At 39.0% G+C, this 22543-nt stretch overlaps 1 protein-coding gene and 1 long non-coding RNA gene across 4 annotated transcripts in view; one reads left to right on the forward strand and one right to left on the reverse strand.

The window, feature by feature from the left end:
* WWC2 (WW and C2 domain containing 2) overlaps positions 1 to 19278 on the reverse strand; it is a 95095-nt gene extending 75817 nt beyond the window's left edge. The window contains exon 1 of one of the 3 annotated variants that reach the window (XM_088163536.1): positions 19021 to 19278. In XM_088163536.1, the coding sequence (XP_088019662.1) occupies positions 19021 to 19154 (134 nt within the window). In that variant the 5' untranslated portion in view covers positions 19155 to 19278. The remainder of the gene's footprint in view (positions 1 to 19020) is intronic. The other 2 variants (XM_088163537.1, XM_088163538.1) reach the window with 2 other exon arrangements.
* Positions 19007 to 21895, forward strand: LOC106855633 (uncharacterized). The gene is made up of 3 exons (XR_015803115.1): positions 19007 to 19117; positions 20147 to 20344; positions 20918 to 21895. It is a non-coding gene; the product is annotated as an uncharacterized LOC106855633 (long non-coding RNA).
* The last annotated feature ends 648 nt before the right edge of the window (positions 21896 to 22543 follow it).

Here is a 22543-nt window from a genome sequence, read left to right on the forward strand (position 1 = left end):
AGCATTCATATGGCTCCACAGTATGCCAGTTCAAAGAAAAAAACTAGGAGGAGAAATTGAATTTTCAATTTTTTTAACCAGTTTAGCTGCCTAACCAGTTCACTACCAGTAAAAATGCCAATACAAGAAAAAGAGTGGAACCATTTGCAGTCTGAATTCATATTGGTGTGAATTGGTCATGAAAAAACAGAGTTCCTAAAAGACACTGAAACCTTGGCTCTTGATGGAGATGGCAGGCAGTGCTGCAACATACATGATTCCACCTCCACCTCTTCCTCATGATTTAGCTATTAGAACAAGACAGATAGGACTAAGCAAGCAAAACTGGAAAAATGCTTACTTGTTTTGTAAAGTTTTCATGTGGTTAAAGTTAGGAGGCTGATTTTGGTAGGTTGAGGGGTTTTTGGACTAACAATGAATCTTCATTGGCTGCTGTTGGATTATGAAATGCAAATGCTTGGGCAGTTAGGAAAATTTCTATTTATTCTAATACCTTGATCTACTGTCTACTTGAATTTCAAATTAGAATAATGTAAATCAGTTAATTGCCCAATCCTGTGAAGGATACAAAACTTCACAGAACAAACCAAGGAAATATCTACACCGAAGTCAAAGGCAGCCTTGCCTTGGACAAGGCTAGAGGCAAACTTTGTATGTGATTAATATTTTTGTCATGTTTGCCAAAACAAAATAAAAAAAAATATTTCATCCTTCTCTGAGAGCCTTTACCCTAGGCATTTTGACTTTAAGTCCAAACTAGTTCCTTAATGAAGCGCTCATAAGGAGAGTTTAAAAATAATTGCTAATGACACAAAAAACTACAATGCTGTCTCAAATATTGAGCAGAGGCACTCTCATAGAAAAACAACACCTAAGCATAAACAATTGATTTAATGGTAATCTCCCACACTGTACACATCTTTTGTACTGTAAGAGGCAAGCTGCCATATAAGCAATGCTTCAATAAATTCAGCTGAACTAGGAAGCTGCAATTTTACAGACTTCTGGAATTTCTTAGACACAGTATTTTTAAATGAATACTTCATAAAAATCACTTTCAGTTTTTCGTTAGATGTAAAGTTTTTATACAGTTTGAGTAATGAAAAAACCTCAGCGCTAGCTCATACAGTGGAAATACAGTTACTCCTTGCCAAGATAACCATTACATCTCCATTTGCCATTTATTATTCTTTTAAACTGAATAGAGAAGATTGCTCTTAAGAGATAGTCCAGATACAAATCTCTACTATCCAATTACTTATGTACTCTTTCAATTTCTCAATGGAAGGCTCTTACTATCTATCATAAATCAACCTACATCCGTTGCTTTTGTGAAAAATCTTTAACATAAATATTAATGCTTCGAGCTACTATTTTTCCTGCAATTCTACATAATATCCTTAGGTTCCTTTAGAAAATTACTTCATGTATCATTCAAGCTTTTAAAATAAAATGTATCTTCTTGGAGACCAGGCTTCTGACTCTCATCCTATAAACATCAGTCATCTAAAACAATTTCCAGAGTACTGGAAAGTCTAAAAGTAGGCACACTGTAATTAAATAGGAGTCAAACTTCTAATCTGTTGAAAATACCATTAGGTGTCTGCATACATTTCAATGGTTTTCAATATGCTATGTACAGGAAACAAATACAAAGAAAATTAACATTCAGTCAGAATGTGTACAAGCATGGAGTTTAACTAACAACAGGACAGATTTCCAAACTCGTGACAGTCCAGACAATTCTTTTTTAGCTTATCTGCAGGCACTCAGCATGGCTAAAGTTCTAATTTAGAAAGTATGTGGTTAGGGAAGGTTAGGGAAGAAAGAGAGGACCATCATTATTCACAGTCCAGCAAAAATCTGTTTTCTGAGTTTTAGACTCAAGAATTCCCTAGTAAATTTAAGAGAAGAAGTTGGAATTTCCTGATCTGGCAGATATTACCTATGGTAGGGAAGTATAATTCCCAAAAGAGCTTTCAAAAGTGGGCTTGGAATTTTGCTGGACAGAATAATGATGGATTTAAATCAGCCATAAAAAGAGAGATCTGATCTTCTGTCAAGTTCTTGAAATGGTAGAAGTTAATTATCAGCACTACATGCTTGCTTAAAAAAACCTCCATTCTTTTAAATTTGGTTCAAAATATTTTAACCCACTTACGAGCTGATCAAATCTGGCTTTGAGTTGTCAGTATAACAAGAGTCTTTTTCTGTGCCATGCTACGAAGAACCGAACTTTTGTAGGTAAAAGCAACAAGAAAACAAGACAGGATTTGTAATAAAATAAAGCATTTGCATTCCTTCTTAACCACAATCTGCATAGATCTTCACTGACTTTTTCAGTACATGGTAATTAATTCTATCCCAACCTAATTTCTGTGTTTCATCAGTTTTCTCCCCCTGAAGAAATAAGGTAAAAGAGTCCAAGTCAAATCTTTTTTTGCTGACTTCACTGCTTCATGCCACAGATACAAAAAGGATTTCATTTTGCCCATTACATTTTCTCTCCTTCACCATACTGCTTTCTCTGTATTAAAGTCATTGTACTTCTACCATTTGTATTTGCAATAAACAGATTGTAACAAGGTCTCTGGTCTGGTTTACACAAACTTAAATAAATTGCAACAAGAACTAGAGACCTCTACCAAATGCTACCAGAGCAGTCTCCAGGTACCAGGGGAGAAACAGAACTGATCATTTTTTAACATTATAGTATTTCAGTAATTATTAGCATTTCTACATCTACACATACAAGACATTCTGTCTCGGAGTGATTGCTGTTTTCAATAATCTACTCATATCAGCAGACATCTTTCATTTGGAATCCTTACAAATACTGCAAAAGCCCACCCAAACCCGAACATCACCATATGTAACTTCTGATAATGAAACCAATATTCTTGGACAAGAATCTGCAGAACAAATGCGTGGCCTTGTGCAACAGAGACAAATAAAGTTTGCAAAGTAACTGCCTTATCTCCTTATTTTTCCATGCCTGGATTATTCTTCCTGTTGTCCCTCTAAAACCAGCTGGTAGGAGATACACAAGGAAGCAGCGGTGCTTGGTGACCCTCACTGGCAGCCAAAGAATTAGTCTGGTTGATGGGGCATGGCAATCCACTGTGCCAGCTGAAAAAAGCAGGCTATGGCATTTTTTGATTCTTTCACTGGGCTTTGGGAAGACAAAAATCTCTTCCTTTCACAAACCTGACTAGGAAGCTTAATTGATGCCCAAAGGGCCTTTACTGTACTGACATTTCCTATGCTTAAGCTATAACCAAAGTCCTTTATAAATGGCCCAAATTCTTATGAATGGCTGTAACCAAGAGTGTGCTGCAGAATGAGTAACCACAGGGACAAGAGGGACAGGCAAGAAGATTCATGTGGTGCTGCTCCTGTGGTACACACACTAAGCAGAAAGGCTGCTGAGTCCATCTGTCAAATGAGCAAAGTGGGACAGAGTACTTTTTGCAGAGCATGATTTGCAGTCACTAGGTGTAGAATAAGGTAGAGAGGGGTCAGGGAAATCCCTCAGCTGAGGTTAGGAGAGATGTTTGTAGCTTGCAAGCTCCCCACTAAGACAATACGAAGACTTAAACACCTCAGCCCTGACCTTTATGTCTTTGTTTCCTTCTCTTTTGCTGTTGTGGCCCAAAAAGCAGAACTAACAAAAACTATACAGTGCAAATCATGCTCCTTCTGCCAGTCACTACCAGCCTTAGTAGTGCTGTTAAGCTGCAACAAATTGTGGATTTCAGAGCATTGAAAAATGCTGCATTTTCCCACTGGCATCACATTTACCTACCTTTTATTTATTCCATACTATTCACACAGATGGTGTGGTATATTCAAACAGGCCAAGACCCACTCTTTTCATCCCACTCCTATCTTCTGCTTATTAGCTCAAGCTATTTTCTGGAGGCAAAGAGAAAAAGATCAAATACTAGGAATAGAGGCCACTCAGGATGTGGCAGCTGAAGCTAGGAACTGAGGTTGATAAAAATCTGAGAGGAATTTACATAGATCACAGACAGTCTTTGATTGGTTAAATGTTTCTAGTGAGAGACACACCTCCCAATGCTATCTAGGGGACAATGATTACATTCCACAGGAATTACGACAGCATAGTTTCTTTTTATATATTTGTCTGCTTTTCCCCCCTCAAGTTTTTCAAACAGATCTGTTTTCAAAACTGAGAACTGGATTTTCCTGTTGCCTTGGGTTATGGCATCTCAGGAAACAGAACCGGGATGCTCAGGTACCTCTTCCATTTCATTCATTCAGGGAAAGTGGCTTTTCAACAGCACCAAGCCATTCCAAGTCAGGAAAGGGATTGGAATCCCTTGACTTTTTCACATTCCTGACCATTACACTGGCTAACAAGCAATAAAATATTCCCTGTTTTTACACTCCCAAAAGAGCCTCTGACACAATTTTTTCATCAAAACAGAAGAATGGAATGTTTTATACAGACTTATCAACACTGTAATTTCTGAAAAAAAAAAAAAAAAAAAAAGGAATGTTTATTTAAATATTTTAACCAACTTCAACTGTCACTTTATCTTCAGACATTCATTTTTCTCCTCTTTCTTCTGCCTGACTTTTTAGTGACAGTTCAATGAAATGTCCATATAGCACACTACCGCCTTATTGGTATTTTCAATAAACTTTAAAACAGTTTTGCTTTTGTACACCACTGCTCTGGATATCACTTGGAGATATCCCTATATCAAAAGTATCTATTATAAATTAAACAGTTTCCAGTCCATCAGCAGCTATTAGTATAATAATTATTCACTACATAATTTATGACTTCCATTGAAAGAATGATGCAAAATAAGCAGCAATTATCATTTGCTAAAGAAGCATTTCTGTACATCCTAGTTTGAAATTACATGTTTTTAAAACAAAAAATAAAGATAGAATTACTATTCTTCCTAAAATTGCAAGAATTTAAGAATCAAAACAAACCATGTAGTACAAAAATATTAGAAAATGCTAGGATCATCAAGAACCCCAGGTAATTTAAAGGCAACTTCAAGATAGCCCTCAATCAAACCAAATATGTAGCCAGCAGACCAATTCTTTCAAGTATTCATCCACAGGTAGTAATTCAAAAAACAATCACAGTGGTGAATAAAAGCTGTTATGATCTATGAAGTACAGCAAGGTGCCATCCAGGAGAGTTGTTTTCAATCATCAATCCCTCAAAGTGCCTTCTGGAACAAACTTTAAAATGCTGTCTCTTCCAAAGTCAAATTTGAAGGAAGAAGAAAAAAAAAATATAAGATTTTTCTAGTACATTTAGTAGTAACTTTAACATTACACTGCAAATTATGTACCCCACACAGAGGTATCTTTAATAAGGCAATTATTAGATATAATATGTATTTTCCTCACCAAATTCCAAAATTCAAATTATTTTAAGTACATGGTAATTCTAGGGTGTTAGAGATCTACACTGATATCAAACAGAGAAGAGTTGATTTTTAAAGTGACAATAAAATTTAATTTTTATATTTTTGGATGTAGAATTGATAGCTACAGCAAATTGAAGCTTTAAAGCTTTTTAGACACTACTGAAGTGAACAGTGGTTGAGTTACTTCCATTACTGCAAAACAGCACTTAAAACATCCAACCACCCCCATAATTCCCATTCTAATGCAGCATATTTCAGTCTCCTTGTCCCACAGGTATTTCATCATGTAATCTGTCCTTTAAAGGCACTGGTGTTTGGGATTCAGGACTTCATGTTGGGTAGGGTAAGAAGTACTTTGCTTAAACAGATTACAACAACACTTCACCTTGCCAAACCCAGAATCTTTTTCCAAAGTATGATGTCTAGTTAATTAGATGATCTAACACTAATAAAGCTGCAGTTACCCACATATGCCTGGTAAAAAATGAAGGGAAGGAACACCTGGAGGTTGTCTGGTCCAACATAGTGCCCATAGCAGGACAATTCTGAAACCAGACCAGGCTGCTCTGAGTCATGCCCACAAGGATTCAGGGCAACCTATTCTAGTGATTGCCCACAAATCCCAGACTACACTGCCAATTTTTTTTTCTGATGCAGTAAATAATTGCAATTCCATTTGCAAAAAATTTTAAAGCTCTTCTGGGATGCAGATTATACACTGGCCCATCAGTTTCAATATAATGAACAGTATCCATTCTATTTCCATGTTTAAACTGTGATTTCTATTGAAAAAAAAATTCATCAGTTGCCTGCTGTTACTTTAACATTTGTATGGAAGATCAAAGTCAGTACTCATGTGGTAAACATTCTAAACCTAATTTACCCTTAGTCTCCACAACTTGCAGGGATTGTGTTTAGGTGATCAAATTTTTCAAAATAATAATAACTCTTATTAAAAAAGGCTAATTGACTTTTCAGTGATGCAGAAGTACTATGATTTTTAATGGGATATTTTTCATCTTTGTTCTTGCTACTTTTAAACCCTTCTACTCTGATGCACAACAAATTTGCACAAACAGATCTGCAGAATGACTGAAGAGGAGTGCCAAACAGAAGCAACACATGGAAAGGGAAATACCTTCAGCCTTCACTAGCACAAAATTTTATTCACAAATTCAAAACTTCAGAGTCTGCTAGTCTCAGTTCTTCTCTCACAAATTCATCAGACCACACAAACTGACAAGTGTCACCCAAATACTGCCCCATGAATCATTTTATTGTCTGAAAGAAACTTATAAATGTTTTCACATGAAAATCAAATATCTCAAGCAAAGAGGTAGAACTGAAATACAGGAAAGCACTAATGTTTCTCTGAAATAGAATAGTAAACATGCATTTTGTAAAATTTTGTGCTTACTTCTTTTTATTAAAAATAAATTAGAAATAAAGACTGTTATTCATCATATGTACTCTCTGCCCACTTTCCTGCCTTCCAGCTTAATATCTGATTTCTATTACTGGCTATATTCTTAGGATATTTTGACAGGAAATCCACAGGTCTCAACACTAGAGGAAAAAATTTGTCCCTAAATGGCCTCACCTGGACCTTGACAAGTTTGTACACAGAAGCAGGAAGCTTATTTATGCTCCTTGATTACAGAATTCTATGGCTTCAGTGTAAACATTCTTGAAAAGACAAAACATCACACAGTATAGGAATGGGCACTTTGAAAGATTTTACCATCCCAATATTCCTTTCTCCCTTCATCATCAAATGATGTCAGGCTGATTCACAGCCAAAGGAGGTAGTCCAAGGAGAAATAAAGAGGTAATGCTATTCGGGTACATCTCAACTGGGAAAAGCATGGTTTCAGAATGTTTTCAACCTCCTGGGCTGCTGGTCACTATAATGAAGAGAAACTTGCTGATGTACTGCTCCCATTGCTTAATGCTGACTTCTAGGTGAGCTGGTCCAAAAGAGACTGATGACCTGTTATGGTCAGGACTACAGTTCAGATGACCATGGGACTAGATTTCCAGGGTATGTGCTCATACTTCTGCTTAGATACAACCATTCTTAAGTCAGGACCCTTTCAGCTTCTCGCCCATCAAAATTTTTACAAGTATCCAATAATCTCATATTTAAAGTACTAAGTTATTACATAATCAAAATACCCATCAGGACATCACCACCATAAAGGCCACATGAAACCTTTCATGGTATCTGAATGTTACTGTGTTCATCATCAATGCAACATCAGTTTTAAGTATTTCTGCAAGTGTTAAATAGATGGGTACTTACAGCACCTAAGTAAAAACAGGGCATTCAAAGTTCTAATACTTGCCATTTAAAAAAACTTTAAATATAGTATTACAAAATAGCTATCTATGAGAGTTTATTCTCAAAAGATTGCATTAAAAATCCCTGTTCTACATTTGTCCTCCAAGCTCATTTTCTTGCCAAAATTTTGCCTGTAAAAATAAAGTTTTGATGTCTTTCATGTATGAGCCAACAGGCCAGCCAGGTCCTGAATGCAAATCAGCAACCTGCTACAGCAGAGAAGCCTGTGGCTCATTTTACATCATTTAAGTCATGCTAGCAAGTGAGGCAGAACAACAACCACATAAGCTAACAAGAACAAAAGCAAGAATGAAAAACCAAAATCCGTAACACCATAATAATTTCTTTTACTATCAGCAATTCATTCACCTTCTCAACCATAGCATCATTAATTTAGTTAATAGCTGCTTAACCAACAACCCTTTTGCAAATTTCAAACTTCAGTTCAGTAACTTTCTCTCCAAGAGTAGATATAAAATGAGAGCCTAGGGATTATCAATAACAAGAGACAAACAAGACAAAACAAAAAAAACAAACCAAACAAAAAAACACCCAGAAAAGAATATGCAGAGTTCAGAAACTTGAACAGAACATCTGTTTACGGTGTACTAAATAATCCTGCATAGTCAGCCTTACTCGCTGCAGTAGTAAACTACTGACCAGGCTAGCCTGACTAAAAGGCTTATGGTATTTGTATACTTTCCTGCATCCCATAATATCTCTAGTCATTTAAACACTATTTCAGGAATGTCCTGTAGAGGCTTCAGATGATTATTCACATTCATAGCATTCTACAACTCATTAGAATGGCTGTAAATGTGTTAGCAGTTCATTTCAAACATTGCAATACTCACAACATGACAGAAAGAGGTCATGTCTCAATTCCTTGTCAGACTGCTGTCTTGAATTGCATTCTCTTATGTATGCCCATTTACTCCTCAATGCTTAAGTTAAATATATTTTAAATATTTTATATTTCCATTTCAAATGATCCTTCCTCATGCTGGAGCCCACTAAAGCCCACCACTTCTGCATACAATAGAGCTGCAAACTGCAAAAGAATGTGGGAAATATGAAAAACTTTGACAAAACTCTTACAGAACAGCAACATTAAGACTTGAAAACACAGAAAAAAAGACATTGATTTCTGGAGTTTCTCCACATGTCTACATTTCAAATCAATTAATTAATCCATAAATTAAAGGGAACATTGTAACTTATTTCAGAAGGGTGAAATTGGTGAAATTCAAGTCAGACCCTCAGAGATCACATCATCTGAACACTATCCAATTTTCTTAATCTTACTTCAACCGTATGAACATTCCAATGCCAGTTTTTTCAGTTTGTCACTGTTCATTCTGGAATGTAATACTAAATAGTTTTGTGCCTTAAACTCATACCATAAGTTATTTTGTAAATCTTTCTGAGAGAAGTCCGTAGGATTCCAAACTAGAACTCATTTCCACTGTACACTTCCATCCAAACTAAAAAGGGGGGCTACGTGCAAGTCTTTGCATTTCATACTAAAAGTCTCAAGCAACAAAAGACCCAAAATACCATTTGGGTCAGATCCTGCACACAATAAAATTTTCCATTACTGGGAATGTAACTAAAATAAACTTCAGGAAAAAAAACAGTCACAAATAACATTTTCAAGGTCGTAATTCAGAATTTATTACCAATTACTGTGCAAGATGAGGACACACTAAGACAGCACTAACAGAATGAACTGAAAAAGATTTTCTGATTTTTCTTTTCTGTAACGTGTGACTACACTGAATATACGTTATATAGGTCTTGGGAATAGGGGGATGAGATTTGGATGGACAGTGGGTTTAGAGCCACTTACAGAGCCCTTAGGCAGACCCTGAGTTCTGTCACAGTTTTAACAATACATTAAGAACACAAGTAAGGTGTTAATACATTTCTACTGAGAAAATGCTTCCTATATGAAATCTGAGCTCCTAAACTTCTGAAGTCTCCTGAGTTTTTCAGGGAAGAGTATTTTTGCCATCTCTGTTCAAAAACAATTAAAAAATAAAAGCAGATTATTTGTGCTCTACAAGAAACAATATATACAGAGATACCTCAAGCTAGATATTCACAGTGCAAACCAGGACAGACAAAATGTCTTAAAATTTAAATCACATCCCAACACACATATGACAACAGAAATACACCTAAATGGTGAATAATCTATGACTTGATATCACTAGCATCTCTTACGAACCCACCAAAGACTAAATCTAAGTCAAAGATGCTTCGTAAGCATTAGTGACCACAGACTATTTCATAGAAGCAAAGTCCATTAGATATCACTTCATGTCCTACTTTTCCCATTGCCTTCCCAAAACTAAGAAGAACATCCAAATATTTCCTCTCAAGTTCATCTCCCAGCTGTTTCAGCCTTCCTGCACTATAAATCTTTCTCCACTGACAACTGGTCTCTGCTGCGTAGATTGCGGAACAGAAGCCAAAACCAGCAACCTCTTGGTCAGGCTCTGCAAGAGTCAGGCTACATGAATCAAACCACATGATGACACTGTAATCACGTGCTAAATAACAGCAGTTTAAAAATACAGTTATTTGGCTAATAACAGCATTTCAAAAAATCTACCACATAAATCTGAATCACATCACTGATGCAAACTGGTTTTTAACTGGCTTGTAGAGGGTTACTTCTAAGAGGAATTAAGAGTTTTCAGAGACATTTTGTTAACGTCTTCACACAAAAAGATTAAATCAGACGCAAAAAGATTAAATCGACAAAGACTATTTTGCATCATCAAGAAAATCTGCATTAAGAATGAAGAGACTAGGCTTTCAATAAGAGTACACCTTGCAGATCAGATCACCGTGGCCTCTCATGAGACAGACATTTCTGGGCTACACTGCAGTTTAACCATTGACAGTACTAAACAAAGGAGAAAAACCCATCCCATTGTTTCTCTATCAAGAATAAATAAATGCCTTTCTCTGACAATTTTCTGCAGTGCATCACGGACAGCAAGTAAAGCTAAAATGCCCACGTTTTTAGCCAAAGTGGGTCATACCTCCTCTTTTGGAAGCATTAAGAGAACGACATAGCAAATACCCTGCCCAGAAGTGTCCTAGCGAGTGACAGGGAGAAGAGACCAGAATTGTTCCTCCATAGTGTGATCCCTATAGAAACACTGCCATGCAGCTACACGACAGGGGACACCTGTGCTTTGGTCAAACCCATCTTGACAAGATGCTACTAAGACATACGCCTGCCACTTAGCTAAAAGGCAGGCAACATTCATCATGCATTGGGCATATTTTCTGCCATATGGCATGATGTGCTTGTATACAATTTGCAAACTATCAAAAGTTCATCTGCCATATGATTTAAACCAGCCCTATTCCCAGGCAGACATTCCCAGTTCTATGAGGGAGGTAAGTTCTTATGAGCAAAAGGCCAGGCATTGAATCAGAGTAAGAATTCTTCACTGGTCAGATCTGTAAGCCTTAAAATAAGCTTATCTGGACAAGACTACAGTTTAGGACTTGAAAGCACTTTTAAAAGAAACAATAGGTGTGTAAAGTACTATTCCTTCATTAACAACACGAGAAAGTTGCTAATATAAAAAGTGTGTCCTCACAGGGTTTAGTTAAGATACAGATTCTCCTAGATCTTTCCCCCTGTACCAAAAGTCAAAAAATACTGGTATTTCTAGACACTGAAGGCATGATTACCAGATCAATCAGCATATTACGGAAGGCATTCCAGTAGGTTGTTCTTTTTTTTTTTTTTCCAAATAAAGATTGAAGTTTTATTTTACGAATTGAGAAAAATAGCACATATCAAAGCAGGTCCAACTTGAAATACTGTATTGCATACAGCAAGAGTATACTGAAGTTCAAGCTTGCTGTCACAAGATAATGTGTCTTTATATACCCACACAATTACTTTGAATACAATATGTACTCAGAGTTGATGAGATAAAGTTGCTCTTTCTTAAAGTACAAACAGTATCCAAGTTCAAAGGACAGCATCTGATCTTGTTCTATAAGATGCAATTGATTGTTTCAGTCGACAGAATAAACTGATAGACTGCTTCTAGGCCACAAGTCCTAACCAACAAAACTAATCCAAAAGCAAATCAGCTTTTAAAAAGTACACTTAAACAAAGGGAGAAAGAAATCTCTCCCCTAAGTTCTTTTAAAAACAAGAGTCAGACATTGACCTCATCAGGTAGGAACTTCACCATCATTAAGGGTTTTGCACAGAAAAAGTCACTGAGAAGAGCAATAGTACTCATCAGTACCCAATGTGTGCTATTTAAAGGACCCAAAACCTACATCCACAATGAAAATCCCTTCAAATGACTGAAGAAACACAAAAGGAAAACTATATCTACTGTATAATTCCCCTTTTCAGCCACTAGCTGCTCCTTCCAAATGAAGGACAAGTCAAGCTCTCCATATGATGATGACTAACTCAAATGCATGAAGACAAATGGCTCCAGTTTGCTTCACACAAGAAGACATTAAAAACACTGAATTACACCATCATCCTGGTGAGACACTTTGCATCAGAGCATAAAACACATTTTATGAATAATTAGGAACAAAAGGAAAAAAAGTCAAAGAATTTCTTATCTACTTTCATAAGCGGTAGAAATTAGCTATTCATAAGCATATTGTCAACAGCAGCACATTCCCAAAAAACAACTTCTAATTCTGCAACCACACAATGACATTTCTCTTCAACACAAGCTTCACAGTAACAAACATCTAAAAGGTCAGTAAAAAATTCTGTAACATCATAAAGGTTTCTTGGTGACAGAAAACATACTTAGAATCGGGACATCTGTGATATACTGGCTCACCCAACAAAGATGAACAAAAAGATGTGCACAGGAAAACAATGGAGATACCCAACAACAGAAATGGACACGTAAGACAACAGTTCCTTGACATCTGGGATCGATCTTCATCTTGATTTCTACAGCACCATTCTCCCCTTCTGCTCCCAGCTCTGGACTTGCCTCCTGGCTCTCACTAACATTAGTACCCAGTCAGCAACACGACATGCTGATTCTGCTGGAAAACAGCCCTAAAAACAATGTGGTTCATTTTAGCCAAATCGTCTCCTGGGCTCCATTTTGGTGGCAGAAGGAAGACACAAAGCAGAACCATGCCAGTCTGGACTCAGTAGGCTGCATTATCCTCCTGGAATACTTTTCTACTTCCAGGTTGCTTAAATTCATAAGAATTTAAATACCAAAGTATAACAGTTGTGGCATCTTAGCATCATTTCTATTCATGCTCTTCTGAAAGTGCATCACCATGGAAATATTACTGTATGTAAATATTTGTTTGTCCATTTTCAATCTTTCCCATTACTTCCAGGAATATTAGTCCAGTTTTCAATCACCTGTATAAATCGTTAAATCATAGATACCTATAACACTTTTATAGGCTAAAAAGAAGGTAGCAAGAAACCAAACCAAAACTCTTTTCACAAAATTCAACTTTTCTCTTGATGTTACAAACATTAGTAAGTGGAAGTAGAGAAATCCTCTAATCTTATTAGAATAGCCTTAGTATCATGTTCAAAGCACAGAATTTTAACCCAACAGTTGAAGACTGGTTATTTAACTTGAAAAAAATCAAGAACTCCTAATGCAATCTGTACAGATCTCCAAAGTTATGTATAATTTTTCATATTTGATTATATATTGACTCTCTCTATTTTCCTTCACGTGTACAGCTTCTCATTAAGTCTTATGTTGTGCATGACAACTATTGTAACACTATTTTGTAAGTCAAGATAGGTTTTGATCAAAACAGCTCTAGTAGGCAAGTACTACAGACACAGGTCTGCATAAACCATAAGCTATAGCTTTGTCTCACTTCACATACCAGGTCACAATTCTTGGCTGTAACCAGCAGTACATACTTTGCTCACATAAGCAAATACTCCCCAGCATTTCCTGACTTGTTAACTTCACATACTCCGAGATGAAAGACACAGTGCAGCTCTATCACTTCCAGAGAAATAAAGAATAAAAGCGTTATCTCAGAGTTACCATAGCCATTTTCACTAATGCTAAAATCAACAACACACAGCCCCATGCAAATGACAGAATGGTTAAAAAACTCACATACACAATCACTTTGTATTTTAACACCATCTGATGCTATCACAGCTATAGTAGCACCGAAATATTAGAATTCTACTTTACACTGGATAAACAAATGAAGATGTCAGAACTTCAGACACAGCTAGTCTCTCATTGCATGTTCAGTACTTGCATCATGGGTTTTATTTTGAATAAATATAGATCAATTAAGTAAAAACAGTCCTCAACCTGTCACTGAAATCGGAATGAGATAGTTTCACAGGGAGCATGCACATTCCTGAGCAGACAAGGAGGCAGGAATAAATTAGGTGGAACTGGGATAAAAACCAGCAAATGATACTAGAGGATGAAACATGGAAGAAGAAGATATTTGGAGGAAAAAATGGTTGCCCTATCTCACTACAGGATGATTTCAAGCTGTACACCTTGGAGTGCCATCAAAGGATTCTCTACTTATTTTTCAAAAGAACAAGTTGACCATTGCTTATTATGGCTCAAATGTCATAAAGTATATTGAAACAATCATTTTGCAGCTCCACACCATCAAAAACATAAAAGCCCTCCTCAGTTACTAGCAAACAAGCAAAGGGAAGATAAAAAGGGAATGAGAAATGATGTGAGAAACCAGTGATGGTTTGCCAATAAATTCATTCTTAGTAAGCAGTAGCCTAAAGAAAGGCCTTTATCAGGTAGTTGCTGTAGTGGTAAATCATCAGTGTTGAGGTTAGCACTTAATTTTAAGATCAATCCCTTTCAAACTGTAATAACTAACACTTACTATTTTATTAATCTGTCACAGCACAGCTTTCTTACATACATGAAAGAATCAATCCAGATGTATTTTTGAGTCTCTGATGATGCCTCTCACCATGTTATTTCATTTCTGCTTGCCTCTTATTTGCTATCTTTAATGACCCCAATGTCTTACATGACTCCTATTTCTGCTGTGACTGAAAGTCTTTTACCATGCCCCCCGAGCTACAGCAATGTCTATGAAAGAGAAAGGATGAAAGTCCCCCTGCTAAAACAACTTTAACTTCAGTGTCTTCAGTCCTCACAGTCTCTGCTGTTCACAAGACAAGAGAAAGCACGTTCCAGTGAGAAGGAAGAAACTACCCTTCCTCTCTATGGAAAAAGGGCAAATGACTTTAATTGCTGAAACCTAGTAAATTTTCTAAATCAGACAAATCTAGCACAAGTTACAGAATCCCAAGCTAAAAACTGTAGTGTTTTCACCTCCCCAAAAGATGAAAGCAACAATGGAAACTGCATTCCCTGCTCACAAACTCTCACAATTTCTTAACTTGTAAAGTTCTCTGGTTTTCTGCACATCCAATGCTTCTCAAGCACTTGAAACATTGTAGCAGAGGCATAGTGATAACTATTTCAAATGTACAAATGGATTTTTTTTAAGATTTTATTCCTCAGTGAAAAGAAAAGTGAGAACAGGAAGGATAGTTTTGTTTTCATAGCACCTCATTCCTTACCACTGCCAGGAGTGGAACAGGAGTGCAGAAAAAGATTTAAACAAAGATCACTCACAGCTTCAGAATTTGCGATGCAGAACTCATTTTAGGCAAGCTATAAAAATACCATCTGTTTTGAGTCAATGGTGATCAGCAGTGTGCATTGGACTATTTATTAGGTAAAAACCAAGATATGAGAAGCCCTGAATTCATGGTAAGAAAACCAAACATCATTCAATTGCTGAAAAATTCAGGTTACTGAGATTCCTAGCTCCCATTTCACTCCTCCTTGGAACTTACTCTTGGTTCCACTATGGAATATAACAAACATGAGGCCTACTTAAAATGTGTTGAATGACGGAAAAAAAAGAAAAATTTTCCTTTTCAAATTCCTATCCTACCCCAAGCCCCTATTAATTATCAGAAACAAACCAACCTAAAGGAATACTTTACAATAACTCAGTATTCCAAGAACTTGAAAGAGTTTCAAGGGAACTAAAAAAAAAAAAAAAAAGCATTCCTCTAACCCTTTCTCCCCTTTTCATCTACTTCATCCTCTTCAGTCCATAGTTGTCTTTTAATATTTTCATCAAGTAGTAGTAGGATAAAATTGATACTTCGGGCTATTTCCCTGCTTACTATAAGCCAGCTCCAGAAGAACTGTCATGACCAGCAAGTTCTCAGCTTGCTGTAGCTTGAGGGAGTCATGAACAAAGAAATCACATCTATATATTTAGTGAGTGAAAATGTTGCTACAACTCTCACATTCTTGCCTTTATGTCTCTCTGTCTATCTGAATTATAGATCTTAAAGTGCCCTCTCTTTTGGGCCATCAGCCTTCAAAACAAATCAGCACAGAACAGTAAGTGTTTGGAGAGAAAAATCACTGGTCAACAGTGGAAAACATTAAAAACTCCTGAGCTTCCACAACATTCCTAAAACACAAGCTAAGTCACTATTGCCCTTAAAAGTGTGAGATTCTCTAACATCAGTGGGATTATTCAGATTCATAAAGTGGGCAAAACAGAAAACTTAGTCCCAAGCTTGAAGTTGATGTGTTTTTCCACAGCTGTATGCAAGGCTATAATTGTATTAACAGACCTGCACCACCTAAGCAGTAACAAATACATGTTCTAGAAGAGAACATGAGAAAAAAATATTTAAAACCACAACAACCACAAACAGTTTTCCAAGAAGCTTTCAAATATGGCATTTTCAACTGCCCTCTTATTTCTAGATATGAATATTTTAAACCAGCAATAAAGAAGTTCCTAACCGTGCTCAGATACACCTAGCAATTTACAAACATATGGCCAATGTCTGGCAGTCCTAGCCTTCAGTATCTGTATCTTCTAAATCAAAGAGGATAAAAAATATTTTAGAATATCAAGCATGACTTTTCTATGTAATCATCCAGAGAACGCAGTGTAACAAGAGCAGAAGGAATATCGCTGGTAAAAACTTAGCTATTTTACACTTGCTTTACCAATGAAACATTTTAGAAACCTGTGTAGTATACTATTCCACAGGTACATCATGGAAACTTTATTATGTCTATGAGAAAAAATAGTTGGGGAAAAAAGAAGTCCAAAAGTATCACCAGACAAGGCAACATGTTTTCATTCTTTAGAATCCATTACCTTCATTTTGACAATTAGACATTAATTTAGATTTCATTGTATTGACAAACTTGGAAAATCATTTTTCAACTTTTCTGACAGCAAGCCCAAATAATGGCCTGTATGGTTTCCAAATGTATATTCTCTAAATACATGGAAGATAAAACTGAATCTAAAGCAAAATCATCACAAGACTTTCATTAATTTCTTATTAGTTTTTCCAAAACAAGTCACCAATATAGACTGCAAACAGAGATATTGTAAATACAAATACTGTAGGTTACACATCAAATGGGCTTGTCAGTCTCTCTTCTGTGCAGGCAATTCAGCTTCACAGCTAAACCATGTACAGTAAAGCATGGATTCTCTAAGTACTTAGGGCAAAATCCCTTTTTGTTTGTTTTGCACGACTGACACAGGTTAACAATTATTACAAACACTACTCTTCTGAAAAAGGTCTTTATAATCTGTAATGAGAGCTAAGAAGTAAAGGCTCAGGACTTGGTTTCCCTTTCACCTGTAAGGTATCAATGAAACAATATTTATCCTACCCCTGTGGGATCGCAAACATACAAGTCTTATGTCACCATCTACTCTGTTAATGACAGTGAAGACTCAAATTTTACCATCAAATATGAATAATCTTGAACTTTTCAGGACTACAGACTGCATTAAATTAAATTGGTAGTACATCGAGACAGCATCACAAGTACATTCCCTATCACATTGTGCTTTACTTCAATCATACTGTCTTCTATTCCGCCTTGAAAGCACACATTTAAGGTCTAAAATGAATCAAAACTTCATATCCACTATTTATAGAGACAGTAAAGACCGAAGTTTTCTACTGCCTGCATTAAAATCACCCAAGAATGCCAGGTGTAATAATTAACATTGTCCTGTATACCTTATCACCTCACTAATATTTACAAGGTAATTAACATGTTGTGAAGTTCAGAGGAATTTAAGCATGAAGTTTGCCACTACTGGAATTTGCTGTTATAGCAAGTAAGACTGAGCAGTATGCCTTACACAGCACATGATGCTCGCCAAAACGTCCCTCTGCAACTTGCAGCCAGCAAGCTTCAACACGACCACCTTTTCTAAGTTCACCTGAGAAATATAAACCAAGGCCTTCATTTATAATTCAGTGCTGCTTGTTTCATAAATTTATAATGTCCTTTAAAAGTGTGTGGGGGGGGGGTGTTAAATAATAAGACTGCACTGTTTTCAGTTGCAACATCGTATTTCATAATACGCATAAAGTTTTGGGGTTTAATTACTTTCTAGCACCACTTCGGACGAAAGATACGTTTTGCACGAGGTATCTTGTCCAGCTATTAAATCAGTCATTGAAGACGACGCACAGAGTCAGCATCCGTGTCCAGCCGGCAGAGCTTCCCCGGGGGCTCCGGGACGAGCAGCCTTGGCGCAGGGTGCTTCACTGGCTGAAGCACTTCCAGGGAGTTTCACACAGCTGAGCCCCGGGAGGGGCAGCAAGCACGCCAGGCTCCGGCTGCCGGGGCTGAGCGGGTTCGGGCTCGCTGAGGCCTAGCGAGCACACGAGGCCTCCGGCAGCCCCGGCTCGTTCCCCGGCAGCCGCACACTCCCCGGGGCGGGCCGGGGGAACGGGGAACACGGGGGACCCGGCGCCCGGGATGCTCCGCCAGATAGGAGGGGGGAGGCGGCCCCACTCCGCAGCGCCCGGGGGAGAGGGAGGGCGAGGAGCCAGCGCCTCCGCTTTGGGAGGGACTCGCAAACTTTGGTACCTGTCGGGAACTCCCTAAACGCCAGCAACCCCCGGCCGCTCCGGAAAGAACTCTACAGGCTTCTCCCTCCCTCCGCGCCCCAACACCAACTCACGCCACAGGCTTAGAAACAAGCCTGTAGCCGGTGGGAGGGAGGGCACGGTGTGCCCGGCTGCAAGCAAAGGTTTCTCCTGCTCCCGTGCTCCCCGTCCCGTGAGGGGACAGACCCTGCGGCGCAGCCCCCGCCCGTCCCTCCACCCGGGGCCGCTCCGAGCCCCCCGCCCGCCCGGGCCTCGCCACCTCCCTGCCCGCGCACCACCTGTCCCGGGGATCGATCCAGCTGGTCTGCTTGGTGTTGTGGTCGATGTAGAAGACTTTGCCGTCGTAATCCCTCGCCTCCTCCCAGCCATCGGGTAAAGGAAGCTGCCCATTCCCCGCTTTCCTAGGCATGGTCGGGCGGCGGGAGTAGCTGTTCCATAGGGACAGAAAGAAAGACGGGAAGCGGGAAAAGCCCCGACCAGGGCCGGGGAAGAGGCCGGGAGCGGGGGCTTGCGGGAGCCCAGGGAAGCCCTCTACCGCGGCCGCGTCTCAGTCTACCATGCCGGGGCTGCCGCTTCGCCCGCGCCGCGGCGGGTCAGGGCTGCCGGCGGAGCCCAGCTGCCGTCTGGGCGCGGGGAGCCCGGCTGAGCCCCGGGCGGCCGCGGCCGCCGCTCATTAGCATGAGATTAGCATCCATCTCATCTGCATGCACATTCCTCCCGCCGCATTCCTCAGGGTTAACCCTGGCCGCGCTGCCCGCCGGACTGGGCCGGGCAGGCCCCGGCCGCGGATCCGGCACGGAAGCGTCCGGCGGGGCAGCGCGTAGGGCAGGACGGCGGGCAGGAACGGGGGAAAGGCTGCCAGAGTGAGCCCGCCTGCTTCCATCGAGCTTTGCCAGGGGGCTCGGCCGACGTAGGGGCAGGAGACAGCCTCCAGCAGGGGACAGGCTCTCTCGGGCGCTCCGGCAGCGTCCCCGCAACCCGGCGGGGCCCGGAGCCTCACTGGGGACAGCAGCGCCCCGGCACGATGGACACCGGCGCGTCCCGTTCTTTGTCTGCCAACTTGCCCGGCCCTGCATCGGGTGGCGCAGGGAACTCTCGCGGGGCATGTCCTGGCCCTGGGAGCGCGGGGAACGCGCCCCGGGTAAATGCAGCTCTGCCACTGCCTCCATGCCCTGAGTCGGGGCGATGTCGAGTTCCCTTTCCCAGCCGTTCAGGTCCCGCTAACTTCCCTTCACAGCCTTGTGAACTCTGGCTAAAGTCCAATAAGGTTCAAGTGTTCCTAAAAAGGACCTTGATATTTAAAATACTTGAGTTCAAAATTTATATACAAATAGGAACCCCTCTTTAACCATGGAAATACCTAAACTTAGTGTCTTTAGTTTTGTTTTTGTGTGTTTGTAGGTTTAGAGACTTTTTTACCAGAACCACCAGCGAAGAATATGTGTTCGCCAGGGGTGCCCTAGACTGTTATGGCCTGAAAAGCAAGCAGCTAAGTCGCATTACGTATAGACATCAGGTGTGAGTTACTGAGTGTTTATCTTTCATTTGCCATAGGAGAAGAGTACCCCAGGCTGGTTGCCATGGTTCAGCTGATAGAAGGTAATTTAATGAGCTCTATTAATTTGCATGTGTATCTGATTCCCAAGATCTGGCACCAGCAGTAGAGTGTCAATGGGGGAATATGACTCTTTAGTTTAGCAGCTAGGATTCCTAGGTAACTCAAGTCCCTGTTTCCTAGAATGTTTTATTTCTTTTCATTTGAAGTTACTGGCTTTAAGTAACAAGGTTTTCTTGGGAGAGTAAGTCTTGAACCCCGAACTGGTTGTTTTAGGGTTTTTTTTTGGGGGGGGGGGGAGGTTTGTTTTTTTAATGTCTGTTTATCTTCTCCCTTATAACTTTCTAGTATTCAGCTCTATGGATTATTCTTCTGGGGCAATTTACATTTATTAAGTACTGGCCTTGTTCTGAGCATAACAAGTTTTTGGATTCCACTTCAGAGACCACATATCTGACAAGCTTTGAAGTAACTAATTTACAGCTAAGTCCTACTGTTAGGTCTGCTCCTAAATAGAAAAATGTACCAGCAAGATGGTATTTTAATTTAGCTAATTGCTGGTCTGGTACAGATAAGATCTGTATTATTTTAGTCATTCTACTTATTTTATTCTGCAGCCTTGTCTCCAAATGACCTATATGCCTTCCTCCTCCAAACTCTCTTGAAGATTTTGACATCTGTTGTATTAAGGTAATGTGCAGTGAAACTGCGTAGATGAAGTAAGGTCCTAGTAGTTAACAGTGGAGAAAAACTGAGCTGTCCTAACTTCTGGATATCCATAAGAGCTGAGCTGCTTAGAGAATGCAGCAGGATCATTGCCTGCTGAAAAGACAGATGCATTTATTTTCACTGAGAATATTGTTTCAATGTGCTGATTGGTTTGTAAGAGTCGGTTTTCTTGTGCATCAGTAAAAAAAACTCGCCACGTTTACTAAGCATTTCGTTTGTATCCTTTTAAACAGTCTGCTCAATTTTATGATTTGTTTATAGGTGTTGCCTTACAGTGAAAAATTACATGTGGAAGTTGTAGGACAGAATATACTAATTTTTTTCTTTTCTGTTAAAGTTCAGTTTGCATTGTCAAGAAGACATTTTGTTATGTAAGTTTATAAAAATCTAAAAATAGAGGATATACCTTTCTTTCTGAAGCCAGCTGCCAGTTACTTATCTTTGGCATTAACCAGGAGCTTTTATAACAGTATAGCCTTTTTCATCTTGGAAAAAGCAGACCTGTTATACAGCAGCACTCCTGTACTCCTACTCCCTGAATAATTCACACAGAAGAAGGAATAAAATTAGAAAATCTTTAATACCAAGACAAAACTGGAACATCATTTGTGTCAATACTTCCTCTGAAGGTAGTCATGGCACCTGAGAGAATACTCAGTTCCTATTCTCTGTCACCACCAAGGCAGCCAGACCCACATCTTTGATTATTGGTCAGATGAGATCCACATGGATGTGGATCTGAGTTATAACCGTCTTTACAAATGTAATAATTCTCCTAAGAAGACATCAATATTTTAATTTGCATGAATAAATGGAAATTGTATCTCTTAAATTATGGAAATAAATACACTGAAGTCATTGCTTAATTGTCTAGTTTCTGTATATATGCTTGTGTGTCTATATACCGATGTGCTTACACTGAAGTGTAAACTGCTGCATGGTGTTAGGCTCTCCCTTCCTCCCTCTGTTTTCCATTGTTTGAGTACTTCATTGAGTTTCCATCCATTGTTAGAGTCTACAGTCCAGAATGCCAGTTCAGGACTATTTAGGCATGACAGTATTTGAAGTCAGATGGACAAAAAGTAGGTATTATTTGTGTAAATAGACCTTTAATATTGCCAGTGGGAACATACAGCTTTTTGAAGGTATTTTTTCAAGTATACCTCCTTCATTTCAACTGATAACCTGCCTAGCAGGTTGTTGTCAGCTGACAGCATACCACAGATTGTTTGGCTTAATTGCATAAGACAGCATAGTTCAGAAGATGTAAGCATTTATTCAAAATGCAGAAGGGTTCACATGAAGGAGGTGTCCAAAAGCATGGAACAATGTAGCTATGGCACGATTTAAGTATCTACCAAAAAGTATGATAAATAACAAGAGGTAATCAATGCAAAGGAGCAAATAATTCCCATCTTTTGCTTTGAATATGCATGTTTAACTGGCCTGAAGAAATTCCCATGGTAAGTAATGCACAGTTAAAGAATTGACCTAAAGGGAAGTAGAATCATAAC

This window comes from Sturnus vulgaris, chromosome 4, assembly GCF_052056855.1.
Source record: "Sturnus vulgaris isolate bStuVul1 chromosome 4, bStuVul1.hap1, whole genome shotgun sequence".
Taxonomy (NCBI): domain Eukaryota; kingdom Metazoa; phylum Chordata; class Aves; order Passeriformes; family Sturnidae; genus Sturnus; species Sturnus vulgaris.